Source organism: Sturnira hondurensis, unplaced genomic scaffold (genome assembly GCF_014824575.4).
Source record: "Sturnira hondurensis isolate 20B ecotype Veracruz unplaced genomic scaffold, ASM1482457v3 Scaffold0000648, whole genome shotgun sequence".
NCBI classification, from domain to species: domain Eukaryota; kingdom Metazoa; phylum Chordata; class Mammalia; order Chiroptera; family Phyllostomidae; genus Sturnira; species Sturnira hondurensis.
This window is the reverse complement of record NW_028073279.1, coordinates 11,346,976-11,371,544: the sequence shown is the minus strand read 5'-3', so window position 1 is coordinate 11,371,544 and position 24,569 is coordinate 11,346,976. Positions and strand designations below refer to the sequence as shown.

The 24,569-nt window shown below is 37.6% G+C and overlaps 1 protein-coding gene and 1 non-coding gene across 6 annotated transcripts in view; both read right to left on the bottom strand.

Annotated features, from left to right (window-relative positions):
- The window catches only part of DOCK7 (dedicator of cytokinesis 7), a 217,597-nt gene that overhangs the window by 43,516 nt on the left and 149,512 nt on the right, over positions 1-24,569 (bottom strand). For all 5 annotated transcript variants that reach the window (XM_037043513.1, XM_037043528.1, XM_037043521.1 and 2 more), the window contains 4 exons: positions 11,633-11,802; positions 10,450-10,604; positions 2,620-2,802; positions 2,389-2,524 (listed from right to left, as the gene is read on the bottom strand). In XM_037043513.1, coding sequence (XP_036899408.1) covers positions 2,389-2,524; positions 2,620-2,802; positions 10,450-10,604; positions 11,633-11,802 — 644 coding nt within the window. The remainder of the gene's footprint in view (positions 1-2,388; positions 2,525-2,619; positions 2,803-10,449; positions 10,605-11,632; positions 11,803-24,569) is intronic.
- LOC118985777 (small Cajal body-specific RNA 23) lies at positions 6,916-7,041 on the bottom strand. Its single transcript, XR_005066197.1, has one exon.

Sequence of the window (24,569 nt, the reverse complement as noted above, 5' to 3'; positions counted from 1 at the left end):
TTTAAATTGAGATGTAACTGACATATAACATTAGTTTCATGTGTATAATAAATTAGATATATGTATACATTATAAAATGATCACTACATTAAGTCTAGTTAATATCCATCATAACACATATATTTACAAATATTTTTTCTTATAATGAGAACTTTTAAGATCTACTCTCTGAGCAGCTTTCAAATACACAATACAGTATTATTAACTAATGTCACCATGCTGTAGATTACATCCCAGTGCTTATGTGTTTTACAATGGAAAGTTTGTACCTTTGGACCCCTTTTACCCATTTTGTCCATCCCGACACACCTGCCTCTGTCAATCATCTATCTGTCTCCTATAAGTTCAGTTTGTTTGTGTTAGATTCCACATACAGAACTTCAATTCTTTCATTCAAACAATGATAGCTGTCCTAAGGCCATAGGTATATAAATGTAACAAGTATAGTGCTAACAGTTCCACTCTTTTCAACAATCAAAAGAGCTATGGTATAATATAAAGAACATTAAATTGGAAGTTAAAAGATCTTGGTTCTGTCACTTAGTTTATAATCTTAGTCAAGTTAGGTGCAAACCTCTATGAGTTTTATTTTCTTTATCTTAAAGATGAGGATAATGAACAATTAAATGATGTACTTTAAAGTTAATTTTCATATCTTCTTAGAAGATTATTGTAAATAACAAATAAGTTAAAAGAAAACAAATAGGTATCTTGTGAATTGTATATAACTTAAGTGGAAAAAAATGGTGCTCTATTAATTCCATTAAAGGTAAAGACCTTATCTTCATTCACTATTAAATTCCAAACACACATAGCATACGAAAGGTATTTAAGCTCATTTAAATAAATAATCACTATGGTAATAGCCTTTCAAAGGACAATGAATAAAAATATTCATGTAAATGTATCTTCATATTCTAAGTCGACAAATATATACAGAACTGTTAGCCTGTGTCATGTTCACAGAAGACTAAGCCATGTCCCTGAACTTAATTAAGGAGCTCTCAGCAACAGTATTATTTGTGTATCACTTTAGAATTTATAAAATATTTACAGGTATGGTCACTACAAAGATGCTAAGGTCGGTTAGTTATACTTCCTTTAAAATTCACAAGGGATTGAGGAAAAGGAAAGTAGGTTAAGTGACTGGGCCAAGGTTATACGGCTAGTGGGTAGCAGACCAGATGTGGGGGACAGTGAAGGTTGGCATCATACAGCTGGAACCTGTGGGGTTAAACAAGAGATAACTGCAAGCTTCAGCTGAGTGTGACTGCAACTTCTGCAAGTAGACTATGTATCAGTTAAATAGCCTGGGAGCAGAACAATCTGTGCCTGCAGCGTCTCCCTGGGTTTGCAAATGTCCTTGAGCTGTATCTAACCAAACCCTATAAAACAAACATGAAAACCATGTTCAGGGTCATTGTTTCTTCATCAAAGGACAGTGTCCCACCTGGTCCCCGCTTTTCCTTAAACTATCTGTGTTGTGTCTTTCTTCATCTCCCATCAACCCCACTCCACACTGGTTGAGGCAACCAAGAATTAGAAACAGGCCTCTAGGCTACTAAACTGTTTCGTCCTCCTGATATTTGAGTTTGGTGGGCAATACCTTTGCCTTAGACTAGATAGACTACCTTTTTTTAAGATTTTTATTTATTTATTTTTAGAGAGAGAAAGGAAGGGAGAAAGAGAGGGAAACATCAATGTGCAGTTGCCTCTCACACACATCCTACTAGGGACCTGGTCTGAAACCTAGGTATGTACCCTGACTGGGAATCGAACCTGTGACCCTTTGGTTCACAAGCTGGCAGTCAATTCACTGAGCTGCACCAACCAGGGCTTGGGATTATATTAATTCATTCTGCTAACTAATAAAGTTTCAGTAAAAAATGATGCTACATGTAATTTATGATACCAAGAGAGAGTCCTAATATAAACTATAAACTCCGGATGATTATGATGTGAGTGTAGGTTCATTAGTTGTAACAAGTATACCACTCTGGTGGGGGATGTTGATAATGGGAGAGGCTATGCATCTGTACGAGCAGGGAAATCTCTGTACCTTCAGCTTGGTTTTGCTGTGGACCTAAAACTGCTCTAAAAATAGTCTATTTTTTAAAATAAGGGATGCTATCAATAATCATACAAAGACAATAGGAATAAACTGAGACTATCCGGAGCAAATCAGGAAGTATATTCACTGTACTTAAATCAAAATTCTAACTTGAATACCTGCAGAGAAATGGTTATCCAGGGTAATTCACAGTTACATTTAAAATACTTTTCTAAAAGTGTGAAATTGTCATTGAAGACTTGCAACAATGATCATTACAATATATGTTTGAAGGAAATCGAAAAAGTTCCCACCAGAAGAAGATGCTGTATACGTACCAAGCTGTCCTCGGCTCCGGCGCACCATTTCTTGTCTAGCACCTATGCTCCCAAGAATAGCTTCTTCAAGCTTAGCTCTCATGTCTTTTGATTTCTTAAAGGTCAAACTATTCATTCTTTCAAACACTTTCTTTCCCTAAAATTTAAACATCACAAAAATAAGAAGGGACGATAAAATTCTCTTCTTTTTCCACATTACTTCCTCTCTGCAGAGGCATAACAATCACTTACCTTGTACTCAAAGCATGATACACAGAGATAAAGCAGATCCAGTAGCCGGTTCAGCTGCAGGACGGAGAGGTCTGTGAACCACTTTTGCAGAACTGTCTCATCTGCATTCTTGAGAACCCAGAGCAGACAGATCAAAAGGCTCCGACTTGATTCTGCTGAAAAGGTGGTGTGCTGCCTGCCACTCTGGAAAGCAAGGGCAACAGAATGAGACAGACTGGTCAACGGCCATTTATTCTAGGGGGGGCTGTCAGTTTTCTTCAAAAAAGAAATAACATAAACACTGCTTAAAAATCAAATGTTTAAAAAGAACCATTTGATTTAGAATTTACGTGTATAAGTCACATAGAAACTTAAACTTAACGTACCAAAGTTTACTGAAACTTTCCTGGCAAAAGAAGGTTGTCTCAATCTGTGCTACAGTTTCCAGCAGATGTTAATAGAAAACACAAACCAAAAACACTAAAAGGTCCTACTATTAAAAAACAAGATATCTACCACACAATATTAAACAGGATGAAATTAAAGGAAAAAAAAACCACTGACCCGAAAAGTATTAAAATAGAAAGTAAAAACAAAATGTGTATCAGGTTTAGAGAACCACCAATTCCTGTAAAGGACACTGAAAAAAGGAGAAGTCTTAATGTTATACATGTAAAAAGCATTTGCACATAGAGCACATAAGGTTAAAGTGCTACTTTCAATTTTCAATCTGGAGTAATATTGTGCAGACCAAAAAATTTGTTTGGTTTTTCCCCATACGATGGCTCTAGTAGTGCTTAGTTGTCTTTAACTTCATTCGAAACAGCTTTATTAGATTATATTGTGACAGCTGTCATTATCAGCATGCTTAAAAAAGCAACATTAAAATTGGTGAATTTTTGTGTAGCCATTATAATACTGAAGATGGAAGAAAACATACAACATTTTTGGCATGTTATGTTTTATTATTTCAAGAAAGGTAAAAACACAACTGAAATGCAAAAAAATTTTGTGAATTTGTGCAGTGTATGGAGAAGGAGCTGTGACTGAACATGTCAAAAGTGGTTTGTTAAGTTACGTGTTAGAGATTTCTCGCTCCATTGGTGGGGTAGACCAGTTGAAGTAGATAGTGATCAAATTGAGACATTAACTGAGAACAATCAAAGTTATACCATGTGAGAGATAGCCAACATACTCAAAATATCCAAATCAATAAAGCTATTGGTGAAAACTAAAAATGTGTCTTTTATTTTAACGAAAAAAACATACAGACTTTTTGGCCAACCCAGTATATAGTATGTAAAATACAAGTGAAAAACTAAGAGTAGGAACTTGTTTACAGTACCAGTTACTGGATATTTACTCTGTTCCAGTCATCATGCTACCCTCTTGACATACATTATTTCATTTGGTTCACCAACAATATTGTAAAGCAGGTAACATCACTTGAATTTCACAGATAAGTATTCAGGATGACAATAATAACAATAATGATGACGATGATTACAAAACACAACAAAATTTGAAATGTGCTAGATACTACATTAATCACTTTTTCTTTTTTATAAGACAGTATCAACTACTGTTATTTCTAGTTTATAGGTAAGGGAAGTAAAGGCTAGAGATTAAGTAATTTCTCTAAAAGTAAGTTCTCTAATCATGCAATTAGGCCAAAATCAGAAACAAAGGATTACTATAAATTTTGTATAGCTGGAAATTTTAAAAGAAAAACAACTTAATAGATCAAGGTCTAAAAAGAGGTCATAATAAACTTTAGATATATTTTGAACTAAATAATGAAAATTATGTGTGTAAACTGTGGAAAATAACTAAAACAATAATTAAAGGAAAATGTACAGGCTTAAAATATGTATCAAGGAAGAATGAAAATTGGTGAATTAAGCATCCATCTCAGGAAGTCAGAAGAAGACGCCCTGGCTGGTATGGTTTAGGGGATTGAGTGCTGACCTGTGAACCTGGTCTGACTGATTCCCAGTCAGGGCACATACTTGCATTGTGGGGCCAGGTCTCCAGATGGGGGCATGTGAGAGGCAACTCAGGGATATTTCTCTCTCATAACAACGTTTCTCTCCCTCTGTCCCTCCCTTCCCCTCTCTCTAAAAATAAATAAATAGAATCTAAAAATAAGAGACAAAAGAAAACTGTAATGGTGGAAAATTCTAACTCACCCCAGCATTCTTAAAACACCAAAAAAAAGGGTCAGGAAAACAAAGTAGAAGACAGTATCTATAAACCCACAGAAAGTATGACAGTATATAATAAAAATAAACATTCAAAAATGAGGATCAGCATTGTCCCCAAATTGGTTCTTTATAAAGACTTGAGATATATAGAAATTTCTGTTGAGACTGATTCAAGACAAAAAGGTACAAAAAGCTAGTCACATCAATAAAAATATTTACAACTAAATACAGATGTTATAGACATTAAAAAGATCATACAAGATATTCAAAACCACTTTGCATGTAAAAAAAAAGAGTAAATATCCAGAATAAATTTTTCAGAAACCAGTGTAAAACAAAATAGAAAACTTGAAAACTCTTACAGTCATCAAAAAAAATTAAACCAGTAGTTTTAGAACTTAAAAAAAAAAAAACAACTGCAGGTGCAGATGATGGCTTCACCTACAAGTTCTCCAAATATTCCAGGAAAAAATAATTCCAATTTCAAACTGGTACTTTCAGAGAACAGAAAAGGGGAAACTTCCTAGCTCATTTTAATTGGCTATCTTAAGCCTGATTCTATACCTAAAAAGAACATTATGAGAAAGAAAAATTATAGGCAGTCGTACAAGCATAAACAAAATATAGCAAACTAAACTCATTTGTATACAGAATTTAATTCACAAATTCTAAGTAGATTTAATGCTAGAAAATGAATTGAAAAGGGGTCACAGTAAAAGATTAAGAAGGGAAATAACATGACTGTCTCAATGGATACAAAAAAATAATGATAAAGTTCAACAAGTATTCATGATTAAAAACAAAACTCTTAGCAAACTAGGAACAGACCAGGACTTCCATAATATAATAAAGGCATTTTTAAAAAAAATATAGCATATTTGTTTAAGAATGAAATGTTGCAAGTTTCCCCTTTAAAGATACTATCACTTCTATTCAACATTATATTGAAGGTTCTATCCAGTAAAATAAGTTGTAAAAGAAATGAAAGGAGGAAATGAAACTGCAATTATTCACAGATGATTGTGTATGTAAGAAAAAGAAATCCATGCATGTCATTAGTTTAAAATTTTGCTTGAAATAAACATTATTGTACAAAATCAAATCTACTTCCACATAAAAGCAATCAACAGTTAAAAAACAGAATTTTTAAAAATTCTCACCTGAGGATATGTTCATTGATTTTTAGAAAGGAAGGGAAGGAGGAAAGGAGGTAAGGAGAAAAGGAGGCAGGGAAGGAAGGAGGGAAGGGGATGGGGAAGGGGATGGGGAAGGGGAAGGAGAAGGAGAAGGAGGAGAAACAGACAGACAGAAGCATTCATCGGCTGCCTCCTGTATGAGCCTCAACCAGGGGTCAAACCCACAACCTCATCAGGAATTGAACCCGACCTTTTCATGTACCCAACAGAACTTCAATCAACTGAGCCACATAGCCAGGGCAGAAAACAGAATTTTTGAAAAGGATTTTTATAGGAATATAGGATTATATATAAATATGTTATTTTATTTATAGTATAATAAAATATCAAAATATGAAGGAGCAAAAATACATCTAGAAAATATGTACTAAACCTCTTTGATGAAAACTATAAAAGTTTACGTATTCATGGGTATTAGAGAAGACCTAAACAATGGGGAGATCTGTCATGTTCAAGGATTAGGAGACCCAACAGTCTGGATTAGTGTTTCTCCAAAACTAATCCACAGATGCAATACATTTTCACTCAAAATCCCAATAGGTTCATTGGCTTTCCTTTATTTTAGTGGAACTTTGTAAGGGGATTATAAAATTTATGTAGAAATAGAAAGGGCCAAGAATTAGGCACAAAATTTCTAAAAAATGCATGAGGACTTTCTCTACCTGATAGACCATATAGAGGTAGTACTCCAGGGTAATAGAAAAAATAATCTTTTAATAAATGATACTGAGATGATTTGGTATAACATATAAATAAGTGAACCTAGACCCCCCAAATTTCACTGTTTATTAAAATCAATTCCCTGTAGATTTTAAAATTGTATATAAAAGGAAAAAACATTTTATTTATTTATTTATTTGGAAAAAATACTTTTTTTATTATTTATTTTTTATTTTTTATTTTTTATTTTTTACTCATGTCGCACCGGACACTGTGGCATCCCCCTGTCCACTGAGACAGGACACCTCCAACCCGGTCCCGTTTCTGTCGCTCATGGAGGGCAGGTCAGGGCCACACGGACAGGACCGAGCCCTCGGGAGCCGAAAAAAACACTTTTAAGTAACATAAGGGAAAGCCTTCAAATTCTTGGAATAGAGAAAAAAATTTTAAATAGGATACAAAAAATACTAGGAAAAGACTGACAAATAAAAGTATTTTTTTAAAGATTTTATTTATTTATCTTTAGAGGGGAAGGGAGGAAGAGAGGGAGAGAAATATCAATGCATGGTTGCCTCTTATGTGTCCCCTGCTGGAAACTGGCCTGCAACCCGGGCATGTGCCCTGACTGGGAACCCAACCATGGTTGTTTGGTTCCCAGGCCCGAGCTCAATCCACTGAGCCACACCAGCCAGGGCAAATAAAAGTATTTTAAAATAAGACATTCTAATTCTAGCCCTGGCTGGCGTGGCTCAGTGGATTGAGCACGGGCTGCGAACTAAAGGGTCACTGGTTCAATTCCTAGTCAGGGCACATGTGGCAGGTGTGTGAGAGGCAACTACACATTGATGTTTCTCTCCCTCTCTTTTTCCCTCCCTTCCCCTCTATAAATAAATAAAACAATCAACAAATAAATAAATAAAACCTTAAAAAATATAAATAAGATACTGTAATCATCAAATTTACTATTAATATCAAATGTGTGAAAAAACAAGGGACATAAGATATACGAAACACTTATAATTGACAACAGGTTTGATCAAGAAAGTATAAACAAAGGCAGACAACCCAATGTAAAATGGGCAAAATACTCCTGAGACTTTAAAAGAGAAAATACAAATGGCCAACATACATATGAAAAAAGTGTGCATCATCCTAAGACATCAGGGAAATGAAATACAACTATAAATTACCAGACCAACAAAAGTTGAAAAGTGAAAATTCTGAGTTCAAAAATGATGAACACAGGAAAGAGAGGAAACTCATTGGTGCAAAGTGTAAACTGAGATGAGCCCTTCTGAAAACACTCTCCGGCACAGCTGGTATAGCTGAAGAAACACATGTTATATGACCCAGCAAATCCCACTCCTAGGAAATACCCTAAATAATAGTATATTTTGCACAATAGATACATATAAAAGAACAAAAAGCATTGCTATTTGTAATAACCAAAGATCAGAAACCATCCATGCATCTATTAACAGAATGGGTAAATAATCTGATCTATAGTCAGATAATGGACTATCATACAGAAATAAAATCAGTGAATTGTAGCAACAATTCATAACCTGGATAAATATTAAACACACACTGTGAAACTAAACTATAAAATTAAGGGATACAAACTTAGATGGTAAAACTATAAACAAAATTAAGCAATTACTTCATTAGTTAGGATAATGGGAGCTTGGTAAATAGTTGTGGTGGAGAAAAGCATGCTAAAGATTTCAAAAGGTAGTCCATGTTTTATATTTGTCCTAAGTGGTAACTACGAAAGTGTTTATTTTATATTCTGTTACCCTGTACACTTATGTTTCACATACTTTTTCATGTGCCATATATTTCACAAAAAGTCAATAAAACTGAAAATAGTGGTCACTTAACGAGGAGTGATTGAGCATATTGAAGGCAGACTGGGAACTTCTAAAGTATTTGCAATGTTCTATTTCTGAAGATGGGTGGTAGGTATATCACTGTTTCTTCTATTACTTTACTTTAACTGAACATGTCCTTTATATGTTCTTCTATACGTATAATATCAAAAGTAAAGGAATAAAAGAAAAAATTGGTAACTTAGAATTCATCAAAGATAAAAATTTTTGCACTTAAATGACACCATCAATAAAGTGAAAACAGCCCTGGCTGGTGTGGCTCAGTGCACTGAGTACTGGCCTATGAACCAAAGGGTTGCCTTCCATTCCCAGTCAGGACACATGCCTATGGCATAGCAGGCCATGTCCCCAGTCGAGGGCACAAGAGATGCCTAACTGATGTATCTCTTACACATGATGTTTCTCTCCCTCTCTTTATCCCTCCCTTCCTCTCTCTCTGAAAATAAGTAAATAAAATGTTTTTTAAAAAAAGGAAGTCAAAAAGATAATCCACACAATGGGAGAAAATATATGAAATCATATATAAGGAAGTTGTACCCAGAATAAATGAAAAACCCTTTCAGGTTAGTAACAAAAAGATGGATAACACAATTTTAAAATGGCAAAGGATTTGAATGGACTTTTATCTAAACAAGATAGATATATAGAAAGATGGGCCAATAAGCAAATAAAAGGTGCTCAACATTGGTGCATATTAGGGAAATACAAATCAAAACCACAACCAGATGCCACTTTATACCCTCCCAAGTGGCTCTAATACAGAGAAATAAAAAGAAGATAAGTGTAGGTGAGAATTTGGAGAAACAGGAACGTATTATTCATTGCTAGTGAGAATGTAAAATGGTGCAGCCACTTTGAAAAAGAGTTTAGAAGTTTCCCAAAATGTTAACCATAGAGACGCCACACCACCCAGCAAACCCACTCCTATGTACCTACCTACCTAAGAAAAATGAGAGCCCATGTGCACACAAAGACATGTCTACAATGCTCACGGCAGCATATCCCAACAGCCAAAAAAATAGAAATGATGCAAATGTTCCACAGATAAATGGTTAAAATATGGTATAACAATACAAATGAATACTATTACTTTGGCAATAAAAAAAGTACTGATACATGTCAAAACATGGGTGAACCTCAAAAACATTATGCTTAGTGAAAGAAGTCAGCCACAAAAGATTACAATGTATAATTCCATTCATGCAACACATCTAAAATAGGCAAACCTATGCAAACAAAAACGGATTGGTTGCTGCCTCGGGCTGAGGCTCTGAAAGTAGGGAGTAAGGTTAATAGGCCTAGGGTTTCTTACTGGGGTGATGGAAAGGTTCTAAAACTAGATTGTGGTGACAGTTCCACAACTCGGTAAATATATTAAAAACCACGAAATTGTACACTGAAAATGGGCCAATCTTTTGATATGCAAATTATCCCTGTAAAACCTTAAAAAAAAGTTGTCAAGTAGAACAGCTTCCATAAATGTTGCATTCTTCTGAAAGAAAGTCATTCAAAATTTTTAGAACTTGATCTTACTCTATTGGCAATTTGTCTCCTTACCCCCATATCCTTCCCTCTTCAAGGGGGAAAATTACATAAGCAGAGCACATATCCATTTTTTAAACATGAAAATGTATAACTCTTCACAGATTAAAAATATTTCAATTGCTAAACAACTAAGAATATTTCTCAGGGCTGATTAAGATTAAAATGGCTTTAAAAAATAGGCTATATAGTAAGACAACTTCCAAAATTCTGAATGACAGAAGACAAAGCTTTATACCATCAACCAAGCCAGAGTACGTCAGCACCAGCTAAGACAATAAACAATCGAGTTACTTAAGAGGACATCCTTGTAAATATCTGTCTTTCCAAAAAACACTTCTGTAGGAGGGCTGTTTTTACCGTTGATGTGAGGAGGAAACTGCCAGGCCTTGTTAGTTGAGGAACTGAGGTTCCTGCAATTGCCATGGCAACTGTCTGGCTTATCATGCTTCCACTCTCACTTTCATAATCATCAGTGGCTATACAGATTGGTCGTCCTCGTTGATTGTGAGTTTCTGGAAGAAATAATCCAAAAATAAAAAAATAAAGCTTCTGTTTAGCTTAATTTAATTATTGAGCATGCAATTCCTTTTCCTATTCTCTACTGCTCTTAAAAGAACCTTGCTAATATGTAGTATTTACCCTTAGAGTTACTTCTTCTAAACAATATTTTCAGTAATTTAAACACCAATTCAGTATTTGTAGTTTTGTAGTGAACTTTACCTTGCTAGTAAAAGAAGACACAATAATTTAAATATTTTTGCTTTCAAGTAAGGAAATTCACTTTAGTGATTAAAATACTGGAAAAACTACTCAACTACCAATATTCTACAGGCAAGGAGTTGGTTATCTTTGTATCACTAGCACCTAGAGAAGTTCTTAACACATATTAGGTAGTATTTGTTTTTGTTTTTATTGAGCTGGAAGTATTTTTATCAAGTTAATAGCTAGTTTAAATGCATCCTATAGTATTTTCTTTAGAGCAAATGAAGGAATCCAAGTAAATTCTAAATATGAAAAACAAGAGCAAAAATTTATTGGTCTTAATTTTTAAAAAGCAACAAAACATCTTATTAATCCAAATGTTAGCAATAAACCCAATTTTTTTATTCAGGTGAACATTCATTTTATTTATATAATATAAATTATAGATTTATAATTTATATTTATATATAATTCATATAAATTATATTTATATGAATAGAATAAACACTGAGGGAAGTAGTCAGCTTTCATGTTTTCTTGTATTTTTTTAGAAGAACAGAAAGTACACAAAATTCTATTTCCTAACAAGTAGGAATAGAAATACTATACAATTATTATTTTAAGTTGTCATAAAAACTACTTATAGAAAGCCTGCAGTGGATTCTCTCACATTGTGAAAAAATTTTTAATGATATGTTTAAGTATTTAGTTAACTTATATCAGTGCACCTTTCCTTATATTTCTCTTCTTAAAATAAGATCTTTACTCCCAAGAAAATTTCTAACCCTTGTGGATACTGAGATTCGCCTTTAACATCTGTCTCAGAGAGACTGAGTACCTGTAAAATCGTACAGCTGAGGAACGGTCTCCATGACGATGCCGATCAGAGGGAGATACAACATGGCCACCCGCGCCTTTACCTGGGGGTCAGAGTACCGGGGGTCGGAGTCATGACTGGACAGCAAATTGTGTACCATATTGATGACTTTCTTATGCAATCCAAACAGTCTATTTAAAAAGAAGATGGAGAGAAAGAAGCAGTAAGGTCACAGAGATTAGTTAATACCTTTAAAACAAACAGTAAGCCATGGTGCCGAATCAATTTGTTCAACTCAACTTTGTCACATATTTGTATGTATTCCTACAAGCACATTTTTCATTTTAAAATTAATAAATGTCTGTATAAATAAGAACTAAGGTAAAATAAATATTATATAAATTCACTTAGGAGTAAACATGGATACTTTTACATTAACTCCATATTAATGTATTTTAATATTAGATAAGAGCAGTTATAATTATATTTTAAAGCAGAAAAAAAGAGGAAAATTTTAAGTAGCTGTAAATGTCACTTCATCAAATGAGATATTTTCAAATTTACCAAAGTAAACTTTTATTTCCTTTTTCCAAAAGAACTATTCTCTACCCAATGGATTATGTAGTCCACAGGCTGGGGTTACCTTTAACATCTATTTAAACTAAACTTCCTTGCTTATTTACCTCACTTAGGTTCTTACAACTTTCCTAGAATCCCAGTCGATCGCCTTTCTACTGGGCTAATCCACTAGCAAGGACCACTCTCCACACTTTTTTTTTTGCCTCCCTTCTTAAACTGAAGGCACTCCGACTATGCAAACAATTCTAATTAAAAGTCCATCCAGCTTCAACCGGCCCTTCCTGCTGCATTTGGCACCAGTTTCAGATCCCAGTCTCTCTCCTTAAGTCTCTCGCCATCAATCTCAGGAACAGACCTTACCTCCAATTCCTTCTTTTAGGAAAGAAAGCCATTCCAAATCTTCTCTGGTCACATTTTTTAACACATCTTTCTTTACAGCTATCTCTTTCCTTTTGTCTCAGAAAAAGCTGTATCTTCTCCCAGAAAGTAAATTCCCGATATGTTCAATGAACCCCATCCACTGTCAACAGCCCTTCATTCTTCAACTAAGCCTTTCCCATCTTGAAAATATACATTCACTTGAAACTAGTTTCCTCTAGCTTATAGAGTATTTCACTTAGTGACAAACTATTACAATGTCCCCAATAATAAATTTACTGAATGTTAGTTCTATACCAGGTGTTCCCATTTACTCCCTACAATCTACTCCCTTTCTTTATAACTAATAGTATTTGAGTGTTTACATCATGGTACTGTTCTACTGTTACCGGTAGACAGTCTGTCCAGAACACCAGCAAGTCTCCCTCATTGGCCAAGATGGCAGTAGGGGTGGCAGGCTTTTACATTGAGTGTACAAAAGGTTAGCAAGATAATTATGTAGGAAAAAGCCTTCCCCATTCTGGTACCAAATTAGGAGTATAGGAACAGGAGAAGACAGGCACATGCACCACAGAAGTCAAATGGCGCAGAGAGAGGCGCTGGACCAGAAAGGCCTGCCAGTGTAGCCTGGAGAAAGAAAGGATTGGTTGGGAGGTGGACTCACCTGAAGCATGAAAGTGCCTGGTCCATCCCACACCCAAATTAATATGATCCAAGGGGAACAAAGAAACATTCTCTTGCTAGTAGTGGCTTACTTGCTCATGAACTGCAATTGCATGGGGCACTGGCCTATTCTCTCACGGGCCACATGGCTGCTAAGGCTCCTTTGCTGGAGCATTTGTGTGCTCTCAAGTGCACATGACCTTTTGGCCCTAGCAGCCACATAGCCCACGGTCACATGAACTCCACACACAGGCTCCAGCGGAGGAGCTTCACATAGACAGCAGCTGGGAACAAGCTAAACTACCTAGATGACTGCTTAGCACCTACCTGTGGGCTTTGAAGGATTGCACGTAAAAATGGAGCAGTCTTGGTTTTGTGGAGAACATGAGCTCCGAGACTCTGCCATTCTCCCAGACAGCAAAGCACCTGAATGAAACCTCTCTCCTTCAACTCCGGCATCTGCCTCATGTTTGGCTTTTGTGGTGACAGGCATCCAAATCTCTGTTTTGTTTTTTTGGGGTGGATGCACTAGTTTCATCATGTAATAGCCAAGTGATTTTTTGAAGATACTTAACCTCTGAGTCCTTATCTATGTACGAGGATAATCACCTACCTGGGGTGGTTGTGAAAATTTCTATAATTTATGCAACATGCCTAATACAGTGCTTTGCATACTGCCTTCCTCAGTAAATACAATATTAGCTTTTATCTCCTGTAGGATAATATAGTTTTAAAAGCTGGAATTTAAAACTAAGGAGTTTTACCCCAGGGCCCCTGATCTTATCTGCCACTTTATATAGCTGCCTATAAAACATAGTTGGAGATTTTTCTCCCTTCCAGATTTTTATTCAGAAAGTATACTTTAAACACCATCAAGAACCGCATCTCATGACCATATTTCATTTTTTAGCTTTCTATTTGACACTTTGTCATCATACATCTTTTCAGTATTTTCTCCAAATAGTCCCTCCCCTTTCTCATACTATCATTCTTCTCAAGTTTCAGATTCCGGTCATTCGCTCTTTGTGTCCCCTATTTCTACTTCGTGTATTAGCAGTGACGACTCCCAAGCCTGAGTGTGTACTCCTTACATCTGAGCAGCTACCAGCTCTAGACTTCAACCTCTCTAAGCTCTCCCTGTCATCTCACAGGGCCTTTTTGCATGTCTACATTCCTCAGTCACATGAAGTAACTACATATACACTGATGCAGGATCTGTGATATCCAGGTCTAGAGGTTGGAGATAAGACATTGCCCCTGTTCTTCAAAAGCTAATTTTAGTAAGAGGGACAGACAGAAAAATAATAATTCAATGTTCCAAATGCTGTAATACAGATGTTAATCTTCTACAGAACAATGTCTGTACTACAAAATTAGCATTTAATCATAGTGTACTGTTTCCATCCTAACTTTCTTTCTATAATCAAAGTTTCTACAGAAGAAATCTGTGATCAATATTAGAACATATTATTGCCATTCAAGGAATTATTTTTGATTATTTAGCAAGCTGATAGAAATAAAACAGAAAAGCATTCCTCTCAAAGATTTTATGGAAGACAATTATGTTGTATTTTATCTATATACCACTAAAGAATGTATAACTTAGAGGTGACATGTAAGTCTCTTACAGTCAATCACCCATTCATTAAATTCACATAGGTTCATTAAGTATCCACTCTGTACCAGACACAGTTCTAAGGCACTGGGAATAGAGCAGTAAACAAGGGAGACAAAGAGCCTGCTCCGTGAGCTCATATTCTAATGGGGGGAGACAGATAAGCAAATTCCTGATAAGTTCAAGTTGTAGAACACAAAAGAGGATCGAGAATGGTTGTGGCGGGCTATAATTTAGCAGTGGTCAAGGAAAGCCTCACTGAGAGGATGCTGTTTGAGTGGAGACCTGAAGAATCACAAGGAGGAAATGCGTATGTGAAGACCTGGGGTCAATTTGAATATTGCTTCAGACGGAGAAAAATCCAAGTGCAAAGGCCCTAGGGTGTAATGAATCCGGCACCTTTGAGAAAAAGAAAGAAGGCCAGGATGGCTAGGTTTCAGTAGGTGGGGAGGGAAGAGTATTGCAAAGGTAGAGAACAGTTAGATAGATGGGGCTTTGAAGACCATTATTAAAAGTTTGAATTTTAAGTGCCAGTTTTAAAGCATACATTCACATTGAAGACTTTAAAACAGAGATTCGGAGGAAGATGGGGCAGAGTAGGACAAAGGATTTCGCTTCTCTCCACGCACCAGAGAAGGACCTGGCTGATCTGCGGAGGAGCACAGCAGATGCCCAACGGGGACCCAGCATATAAGAAGGCAGGACTCCAGAGAGTGTAGTGGACACTGAATGACCAGAGGTTGAGGAGAGGAGACGACCGCAGATCAACAAGATACGAGAGAGCAGCACAGAGGCGGCAGCAGGCCCCCCGCCAGGCTGCGCCAGGGCCCTGGCCGGCTGCCCCCATCTCTGAGAGCCGAGGGTGGGCAACACCGACTCTGGGAGAGAACTGGTCACTGGCACCCCCCTGCCCCCATCTGGCAGGGCACAGATTGGAAAACACCATAAGAGATCGGTCTGCCAGTAGTGGCAGAGAGAGGAGTGAGCATTTGGAAGCAAACCAGAGAGCTCTGATAACCTGTGGAGTCAGGTTGCCGCTTGGGAGAACTGAGAGTTGCCCGAGCATTCCCTGCTTCGCAGGGCCTATGCCGACCCTCGAACAGTATCGGGGAGTCTCGGGCTGCTGGCAGGACCTCTAGAAGTGAGTCAGTTGCGAGCTCCATCCCTACTCACCCAGCGCAGACCAGCTCCATACCTGCTCAGCCGGCACAGACTTGGAGGCACCGGGAGTCAAGCCGTGGCCTTTGGCTTGGGTGGCTGCAGGTCGCCCGAGCCTCCAGGACCTGGCAGGCCCGCGCTGGCCCTCGGCCTGAACAACCGCTGGTCCCCCAGGCCTCCCAGCCCTCGAGGTGCCCACGCTGTACCTCTGCCTGAACAACCACTGGTCGCATGCGCCTCTCGGCCCTTGTGGGGCCCACGCCGGTCCTCGGCTTGACCAACCATGGGTCGCCCGTGCATTCCCGGCATCCCCGGGCCTGCTCAGGCCCTCAACTTGGCAAACCACTGGCCGCCTGTGCTTTCCCGGTGGTGCGGGGTCGCCGCAGACTCTCCGCTTAGGGAATTGAGAGTCGCCCGGGCGATCCCTGTGGCTCGGGACCTGCACCGGCTGGCGGACAGTCTCCGGGAGTCTCGGGCTGCTGGCTGGGCCCTGGAAGAGAGCCAGTCGCCAGCTCCATCCCCACTCAGCCGGCGCAGACAGGGAAACACAGGGAGTCAGGCTGTGGCTGTTGGTTTGGGAGAATTGTGAGTTGCCCTGTGTGTTCAGCCACAACACAGGGAAAGGTCCACACCCAAGCCTACGAGAACAGGAAAGCCTGCCAGATGAGGGCTGGAAAGCCTGGGAGAAAATCCACTCTCAGTAGGGCACGGGAGAGTGGCGCCAGTCTGGATCTTGGGGGGGTACTGGCGAGACCAGTTGAGTGCACCAAGGCACAAGAAAAGCCACACTAACAGCCCCTCAGGCTGCTGCAGCTAATGAGACCAGAAGAAAAGGTTTGACTAGCTGGAAACCAACCAGAGGAGTAGTGGAAGCGGAGAAGACCAAGATACCTACAGGAGACTGCACCACTGAATTTCAAAGGTATCCTACCACAGAAGTTCACACCATAAACTCAGGGTACCAGAACAGATCAATTTAAGAAGCTGAGGCCAACAAGAAGAGCATCACAAACAATGGGAAGACAAAGAAACAATCCCTAAATGAAAGAACAGGAGGAAGTCTCAGAAAGAATGTTAGATGAAATAGAGGCAAGTCAACTAGCAGATATTGAATTCAAAGCACTGGTTATCAGGAAACTCAAAGAGCTTACAACGAGCTACCAGAAACTACAGAGGAGCAACAATGAACTCTCCGCAAACTATACCAACATGAAAAAGGAAACAGAAACCATCAGCAAAGGCCAAGGGGAAATGAAATATACAATTTCCGAACTGAAGAACACAGTAGAAGGTATGAATAGTAGGAATGATGAGGCGGAAGACCGCATAAGCGAGCTCAAAGACAGGGTGGAAAGAATCTCCCAGACGGACCAGGTAGTGGAAAAGAGAATCAGAAAGAATGAGGAGAGTCTAAGAGAAATGCAAGACAATATGAAACGTAATAATATCCAAACAATAGGAATACCAGAAGGAGAAGAAGAACAAGGGATAGAAAACCTACTTGAAAGAGTAATAATGGAAAATTTTCCTAAGTTGAGGAGAGAGAAAGTCACACGAATCCAGGAATCACAGAGAGTCCCAGGCAGGTGCAACCCAAAGAGGCCGACTGCAAGACACATCATCATTAAAATGGCAAAACTCCAAGACAAAGAGAGAATCCTAAAGGCAGAAAGGGAGAAAAAGGAAGTAACATACAAGGGGGTCCCAATAAGGTTGGCTACTGACTTCTCAATGGAAACATTCCAAGCAAGAAGAGAATGGCAGGAAATATTTCAAGTAATAAGAAACAGAGGCCTACAACCAAGGCTACTTTATCCAGCAAGGCTCTCAATAAAGATAGAAGGCTAAATAAAGAGCTTCTAAGACAAAAGAAGTCTAAAAGAATATGCCTCCACAAAACCAGCTCTACAAGAATTACTAAAAGGGCTGCTTTAAGGAAAGGAAGGAAAAGAGAGAGACAGAGAGGAACACAGGTACATAAATGGCGATGAATAAGTACCTTTCAATAATAACCTTAAATGTAAATGGATTAAATGCACCAATTAAAAGACATAGAATAGCTGAATGGTTAAGACAGCATGATCCACACATATGCTGCCTACAAGAGACCCACCTCAGGTCAAAAGACCACCACAGACTGAAAGTGAAAGGATGGAAACAAATTTTCCAAGCAAATGGACAAGAAAAAAAGCCGGGGTAGCAATTCTCATATCAGACAAAATACACTTCAAAAAAAGGGCTATAAAGAGAGACCCAGAAAGTCACTTCATAATACTCAAGGGAAGAATCCACCAAGAAGACATTAACATTATAAATATATATGCACCCAACATAGGAGCACCCAAATATATAAAGAAAATCCTACAGGACCTCAAGAAAGATATTGACAGCAACACAATTATAGTAGGGGATTTTAACACCCCACTGTCAAAAATGGACAGATCTTCCAAACAAAATATCAACAAAGACATTGCAGCATTAAATGACACTCTAGAAGAAATGGACCCAACTGATATATATATAGAGCCCTCCATATCAAAGAAGCTAAATACACATTCTTTTCAAGTGCACATGGAACATTTTCAAAGATAGACCACATGATAGGACACAAAACAAGTCTCAAAATTTCAGGAAAATAGAAATCATACCAAGCATCTTCTCTGATCACAAGGGACTGAAATTGGAAACCAACCCCACAGGAAAAAAAACAAAACACCCAAAAGTATGGAGATTGAATGGTATGCTATTAAACAACGAATGGGTCAAGATTGAAATTAGGGAAGAAATCAAAAAACTTCTCAAAACTAATGAAAATGAACTCACAACAACCCAAAACTTATGGGACACAGTGAAGGCAGTCCTGAGAGGGAAGTTCATAGCAATACAGGCTCACCTAAAGAAAATAGAAATATTTCAAACAAACAACCTAACTCGACGCCTGCAAGAACTCGAGGAACAACAACAAAGACAGCCCAGAGCAAGTAGAAGGAAGGAAATAACCAAGATCAGAGCAGAACTAAATGACATAGAGACTAAAAGCACAATTCTAAGGATCAATGAATCCAGGAGTTGGTTTTTTGAAAAGATACACAAAAGAGACAAACCTTTAAGTAGGCTCATCAAGAAAAGAAGAGAGGGGACCCAAATAAATACAATCAGAAATGAAAGAGGAGAGATTAAAACTGATACCATATTTATATAGAAGAGATTGTAAGAAATTACTACGAAGAACTCTATGCCAAGAAATTTGAAAACCTAGGTGAAATGGACAAATTTCTAGAATATAATCCTCCAAAACTCAATGAAAAAGAAACAGAAAACCTGAACAGGCCAATAAGAGCAGATGAAATTGAAGAAGTAATCAAAAAACTCCCATCACACAAAAGCCCTGGACCAGATGGTTTCACAGGAGAATTCTACAAAGCTTTTAACGAAGAGCTAACACCTATTCTTCATAGACTATTCCAAAAAATCCAAAAGGAAGGAAAACTCCCCAACTCTTTTTATGAAGCCAGCATCATTCTAATTCCAAAGCCAGATAGAGACACAACAAAGAAAGAAAACTTCAGGCCAATATCTCTGATGAACATAGACGCTAAAATCCTCAATAAAATATTGGCAAATCACATCCAACAATACATCAAAAAGCTCATACACCACAACCAAGTGGGATTCATCCCAGGGATGCAAGGATGTTTCAATATTCATAAATCAGTAAATGTAACACATCACATAAACAAAAGCAAAGACAAAAACCACATGATCATATCAATAGATGTGGAAAAAGCTTTTGATAAGGTACACCACCCATTTATGATAAAGGTACTCAGAAAAATGGGAATAGAGGGAGCATTCCTCAACATAATAAAGGCTAATATGAAAGACCTACAGCCAATATCATACTCAATGGGCAAAACCTAAAAGCTTTTCCACTAAGATCAGGAACAAGACAAGGTTGTCCACTATCACCACTTCTATTCAATATAGTATTAGAAGTTCTAGCCACAGCGATCAGAGAAGATAAGGAAATAAAAGGCACCCAAATGGCAAAGGAGTAAACAAAAACTGGCACTGTTTGCAGATGACATGACAGTGTACATGGAAAAGCCTATAGCTCTACCAAAAAAACTGCTCGAACTAATAAATGAATTTGGCAAAACAGTGGGATACAAAGTCAATATCCAGAAATCAAAGGCATTTTTGTATACCAACAATGAAACAGAAGAAAGCAGAAATCAGGAAAAAAATCCCATTCGATATAGCAAAAACAAAAATAAAATATCTGGGAATAAACCTAACCAAGGAGGTAAAAGACCTGTACGCAGAAAACTATACAACACTGAAGAAAGAAATCAAGGAAGACATAAACTAATGGAAACATATACCATGCTCATGGATTGGAAGAATTAACATCATCAAAATGTCCATACTACCCAAAGCAATTTATAGATTCAATACAATACCTATTAAAGTTCCAATGGCATATTTGACAGACATAGAACAAACACTTCAAAAATTTATATGGAACCATAAAAGACCCCGAATAGCAGCTGCAATTTTGAGAAAGAAGAACAAAGTAGGAGGGATCACAATCCCTGATATCAAACTGTATTACAAGGCCACTGTAATCAAAACAGCCTGGAAGTGGCACAAAAATAGGCACATAGACCAATGGAATAGGACAGAGAGCCCAGAAATAAACCCAAATCTCTACAGTCAATTAATATTCAACAAAGGGGTCAATAACATAAAATGGAGTAAAGATAGCCTCTTCAACAAATGGTGTTGGGAGAACTGGACAACTACATGCAAAAAAATGAAACTCAAGCACCAACTTACACCATACACCAAAATTAATTCAAGGTGGATAAAAGACTTAAATATAAGCCGTGAAACCATTAAAGCCCTAGAGGAGAGCCTTGGCAGGAAAATATCAGATATTCCACGCAGCAAAATTTTTACTGATACGTCCCCTAGAGCAAGGGACATGAAGGAAAGAATAAACAAATGGGATCTCATCAAAATTAAAAGCTTCTGCATGGCTAAGGAAAACAGTATCAAGATTAAAAGAGAAACAACTGTTTGGGAAAACATATTTGCCAATGATACCTCAGACAAAGGTTTAATTTCCAAAATATACAAATAACTCACTCAACTCCACTCAAAGAAGATGAGCAACCCAATTAAAAAATGGGCAAAGGACTTGAACAGACATTTCTCCAAGGAGGACATGCAGAGGATCCAGAGACACATGAAAAGATGCTCCATATCGCTAGCTATCAGAGAGATGCAAATTAAAACCACAATGAGATACCACTTAACACCAGTCAGAATGGCTATGATAAACAAAGAAACAAACAACAAGTGCTGGAGAGGTTGTGGGGAAAAGGGGACCCTAGTTCACTGTTGGTGGGATTGCAGACTGGTACAAGCACTATGGAAAACAGTATGGAACTTTCTAAGAAAACTAAAAATGAACGTGCCTTTTGACCCAGCAATTCCACTATTAGGGGTATATCCTAAGAACCCTGAAACACCAACCCAAAAGAACCTATGCACCCCAAGTTCATTGCAGCACAATTCATGATAGCCAAGAGTTGGAGGCAACCTAGATGCCTATTGGTAAATGACTGGATCAAAAAGCTATGGTACATTTATACAATGGAATTCTATGCTGCAGAAAGGAAGAAGGAGCTCCTACCTTTTGCAACATCATGGATGGAACTAGAGAGCATTATGCTGAGCAAAATAAGCCAGGCGGTGAAAGACAAATACCATATGATCTCACCTTTAACAGGAATCTAAACAACAAAACAAACAAGCAAGCAAAATAGGACCAATGACACTCAAATACGGGGCAGGCTGACAGGGTCCGGAGAGGAGAGGGGAGAGAATCATAGGAGAAAAGGGGAGGGACTCACATGAATAATTATAAAGGACACATGGACAATAATTAAGGTGGGGGGAGGAAATGGGAGGGAGGTGGGGAGCACTGGGGGGGGGGCATGGCAGGGAATATAAAACAGAAAACTATACTTGAATAAGAATTAAATTTTAAAAAATTAAAAAAAGAAGTATCTTAAAAAAAAAGGTTGAGAGGAGATCATAGAATAAAAGTGAGTACCACCTGTGTCAAGTTCACATGACCTTCGACCAATGACATCACCATGTTAGTGTTAGATTTCTCAAGTGTGACAGTTCTAATAACTACCTCACTGACATGCGAAGATTGAATATTAAGATAACTAGTAATTATTATTGTAAAAATTGATTTTCCTCTCTTAAACATTAATTTAACAAAGAAAAAAGCCTTTAAAACACGAAGAAAAATAATCTGATTCTCATTTCTGAAAGAACATTCAGGCTGCTGTGTGGAAAAGAATTCTAGGGAGGAAAGAGTGGAAGCATAATGTAAAAAGTAGCAGTGGGGCTGTAGAGAAGTGGCTGAACTTGGGATATATTTTGGAGCTAATACCTGTGGAATTTGCTAATGGACTACAAGTAGGAAGGAGTAGAAAAAAAAAGAAGTAAGCAGCAGTAAAAACTAAAAATATAATCCTGTATACTACTATTTAAAGCTCTTCCCATATCTTGCTTTACTGAATAGACAAAGAAAAAAATGATAGTGAACACAATTACCATTGCTTTTTGGACTTTATAGAAAATCTTTCCAAGTGTCAAAGACCAAACACATTCTAGCTTGAAGAGGTAAAAAAAAGCAGTAAAAAATTATTTTGTAAGTCCCATATTGTTCCACAGAAATATAACCTATTTTAATATAATTGATCTTTAACATGAAAAATAAAAACCTCATTGCAAAAACAGCTGATTATTAAAATTCTCTGTCTCCCTATGACTCAGGAGAAGGTGACTGCATTCCATTTTGGTAGTAGATCCTAATTAGACTAGCCTTGCTACATTGCTTCCTTAATTGAGGCCTACAAAAAAGTCATAGGAGCTAAACGCTGTGTTTGGTGATGTAGTTGATTTACAACCATCTTGTGCCCTGTAAAAACTTCATGAATGGACACCAGCCTGGGCACCACATTTGAATAGGACCGAGCTGATCTGTCCAGCACCCTGGTGCTGCTCTGGTGACTGCTACAGGATAGGAGGGGCAAGTGAGCCAAACCAGTATGAAGGAAAGGTTTGCACTGCACACTTGGGAAGAGTGTGTTCCCCTCTTTCTCCCGCTAGACATGAACAAGTAAGAATTTCATCTGAATTGCCAGGGACAGCTATCTTGCAGTTATGAAAGACACAAGCCTTAGGGATACAGCATCTAAGGTAAGACATATAAAGAACCAGAACCCTCATAATATCATTGTGCTACTGACTATACTGTTTACAAAACCTTATCGTTCTTCCAATTATGAAATAATATACTCCCTTCCTTCCATAAAGCCAGTATTTGGAAAGGTTTCCTGTTTCTTATAACCAAAAATATCCTGATATATCAAGTAAAAATAATGAAACTATGTACTCATATGATTGACATACACCAGTTATTTTTTAAAAGCTAGTATGGTTTAGTTGTTTTCAGAGTAGTTTTTCTCTAAACAATGAATCCCTCCCTGTATCCCAAATATCATCACACAGGTTTGTCAAACAGCAAAATATAAAGGTGGAGGCATGCAGGGAAGCCCCAGAGCTTCAGCCACATAGTCTGTCCTCTCCACACCCCGACATCTGTGCTCCCTCAAGCCACCCTACCTGGAAACCCACCAAGCAATGCTTCCAAATCCAGTGTGAACAACTACTTCCTTAAAATATATTCCTACGATGGGACGTTGTCATAATAAAGGAGGCACTTTCATTTTCAGAAGATTGAGCCTTTCACAATTTACTGAGCATTGATTGATTATGGCCCTAACTACTGCTGAGAACTTTCCAAACCTCCTCTTTCATTCCTTCAATAAACACATCAGTGGACTCTTGTAAAACCTGTACAAAGGCATTTCCTTTTGCTCTCTGGAGCTCCTACGTATGAGGTTGAATTGCTTTATAAATTCCTAACTGAAAAAGAAAGTGATTATTACCCAAATGAGTCATGGTCCTATAAACTTTTAAAAATAACTATTAGAATGGAAGTACCCGATAGGAATGCTAGACCACAACACATTGAGCTACTCCTATAAATTCAAATCACCAGACAGTATACCTTTCCTTTTCTTACTTTATCAGGTTCCAAAAATTCTCTAAAAGTATACACAACGTTACAAGTTTTTAAAACCTAAGGATTTTGTGTAAAGGGCAAATTTTGAAATAAAATGCTACATCGTAGGATGTTAAATGATAAATTCTCCTCACTTTTTATCAACAAATCTATGAGTCTATCTACTTGAATGCACAAATATTTTGTGTACTTTTATGGAAAAATGCTACTGAAAATTGGTGGTTTCACGATATAAACCACCAGTTTTAAGACAAATCTCAAATTCAGGGATGACAAAGTATGAAAAAATGACTTTTGTAAAACCAATGAAATACAGAAATACCATGGATATAGACCTTAGCAAGTAGAGAAGTAGAACAGTGGGGAAAACTGTTTATTTGAAACTTAGG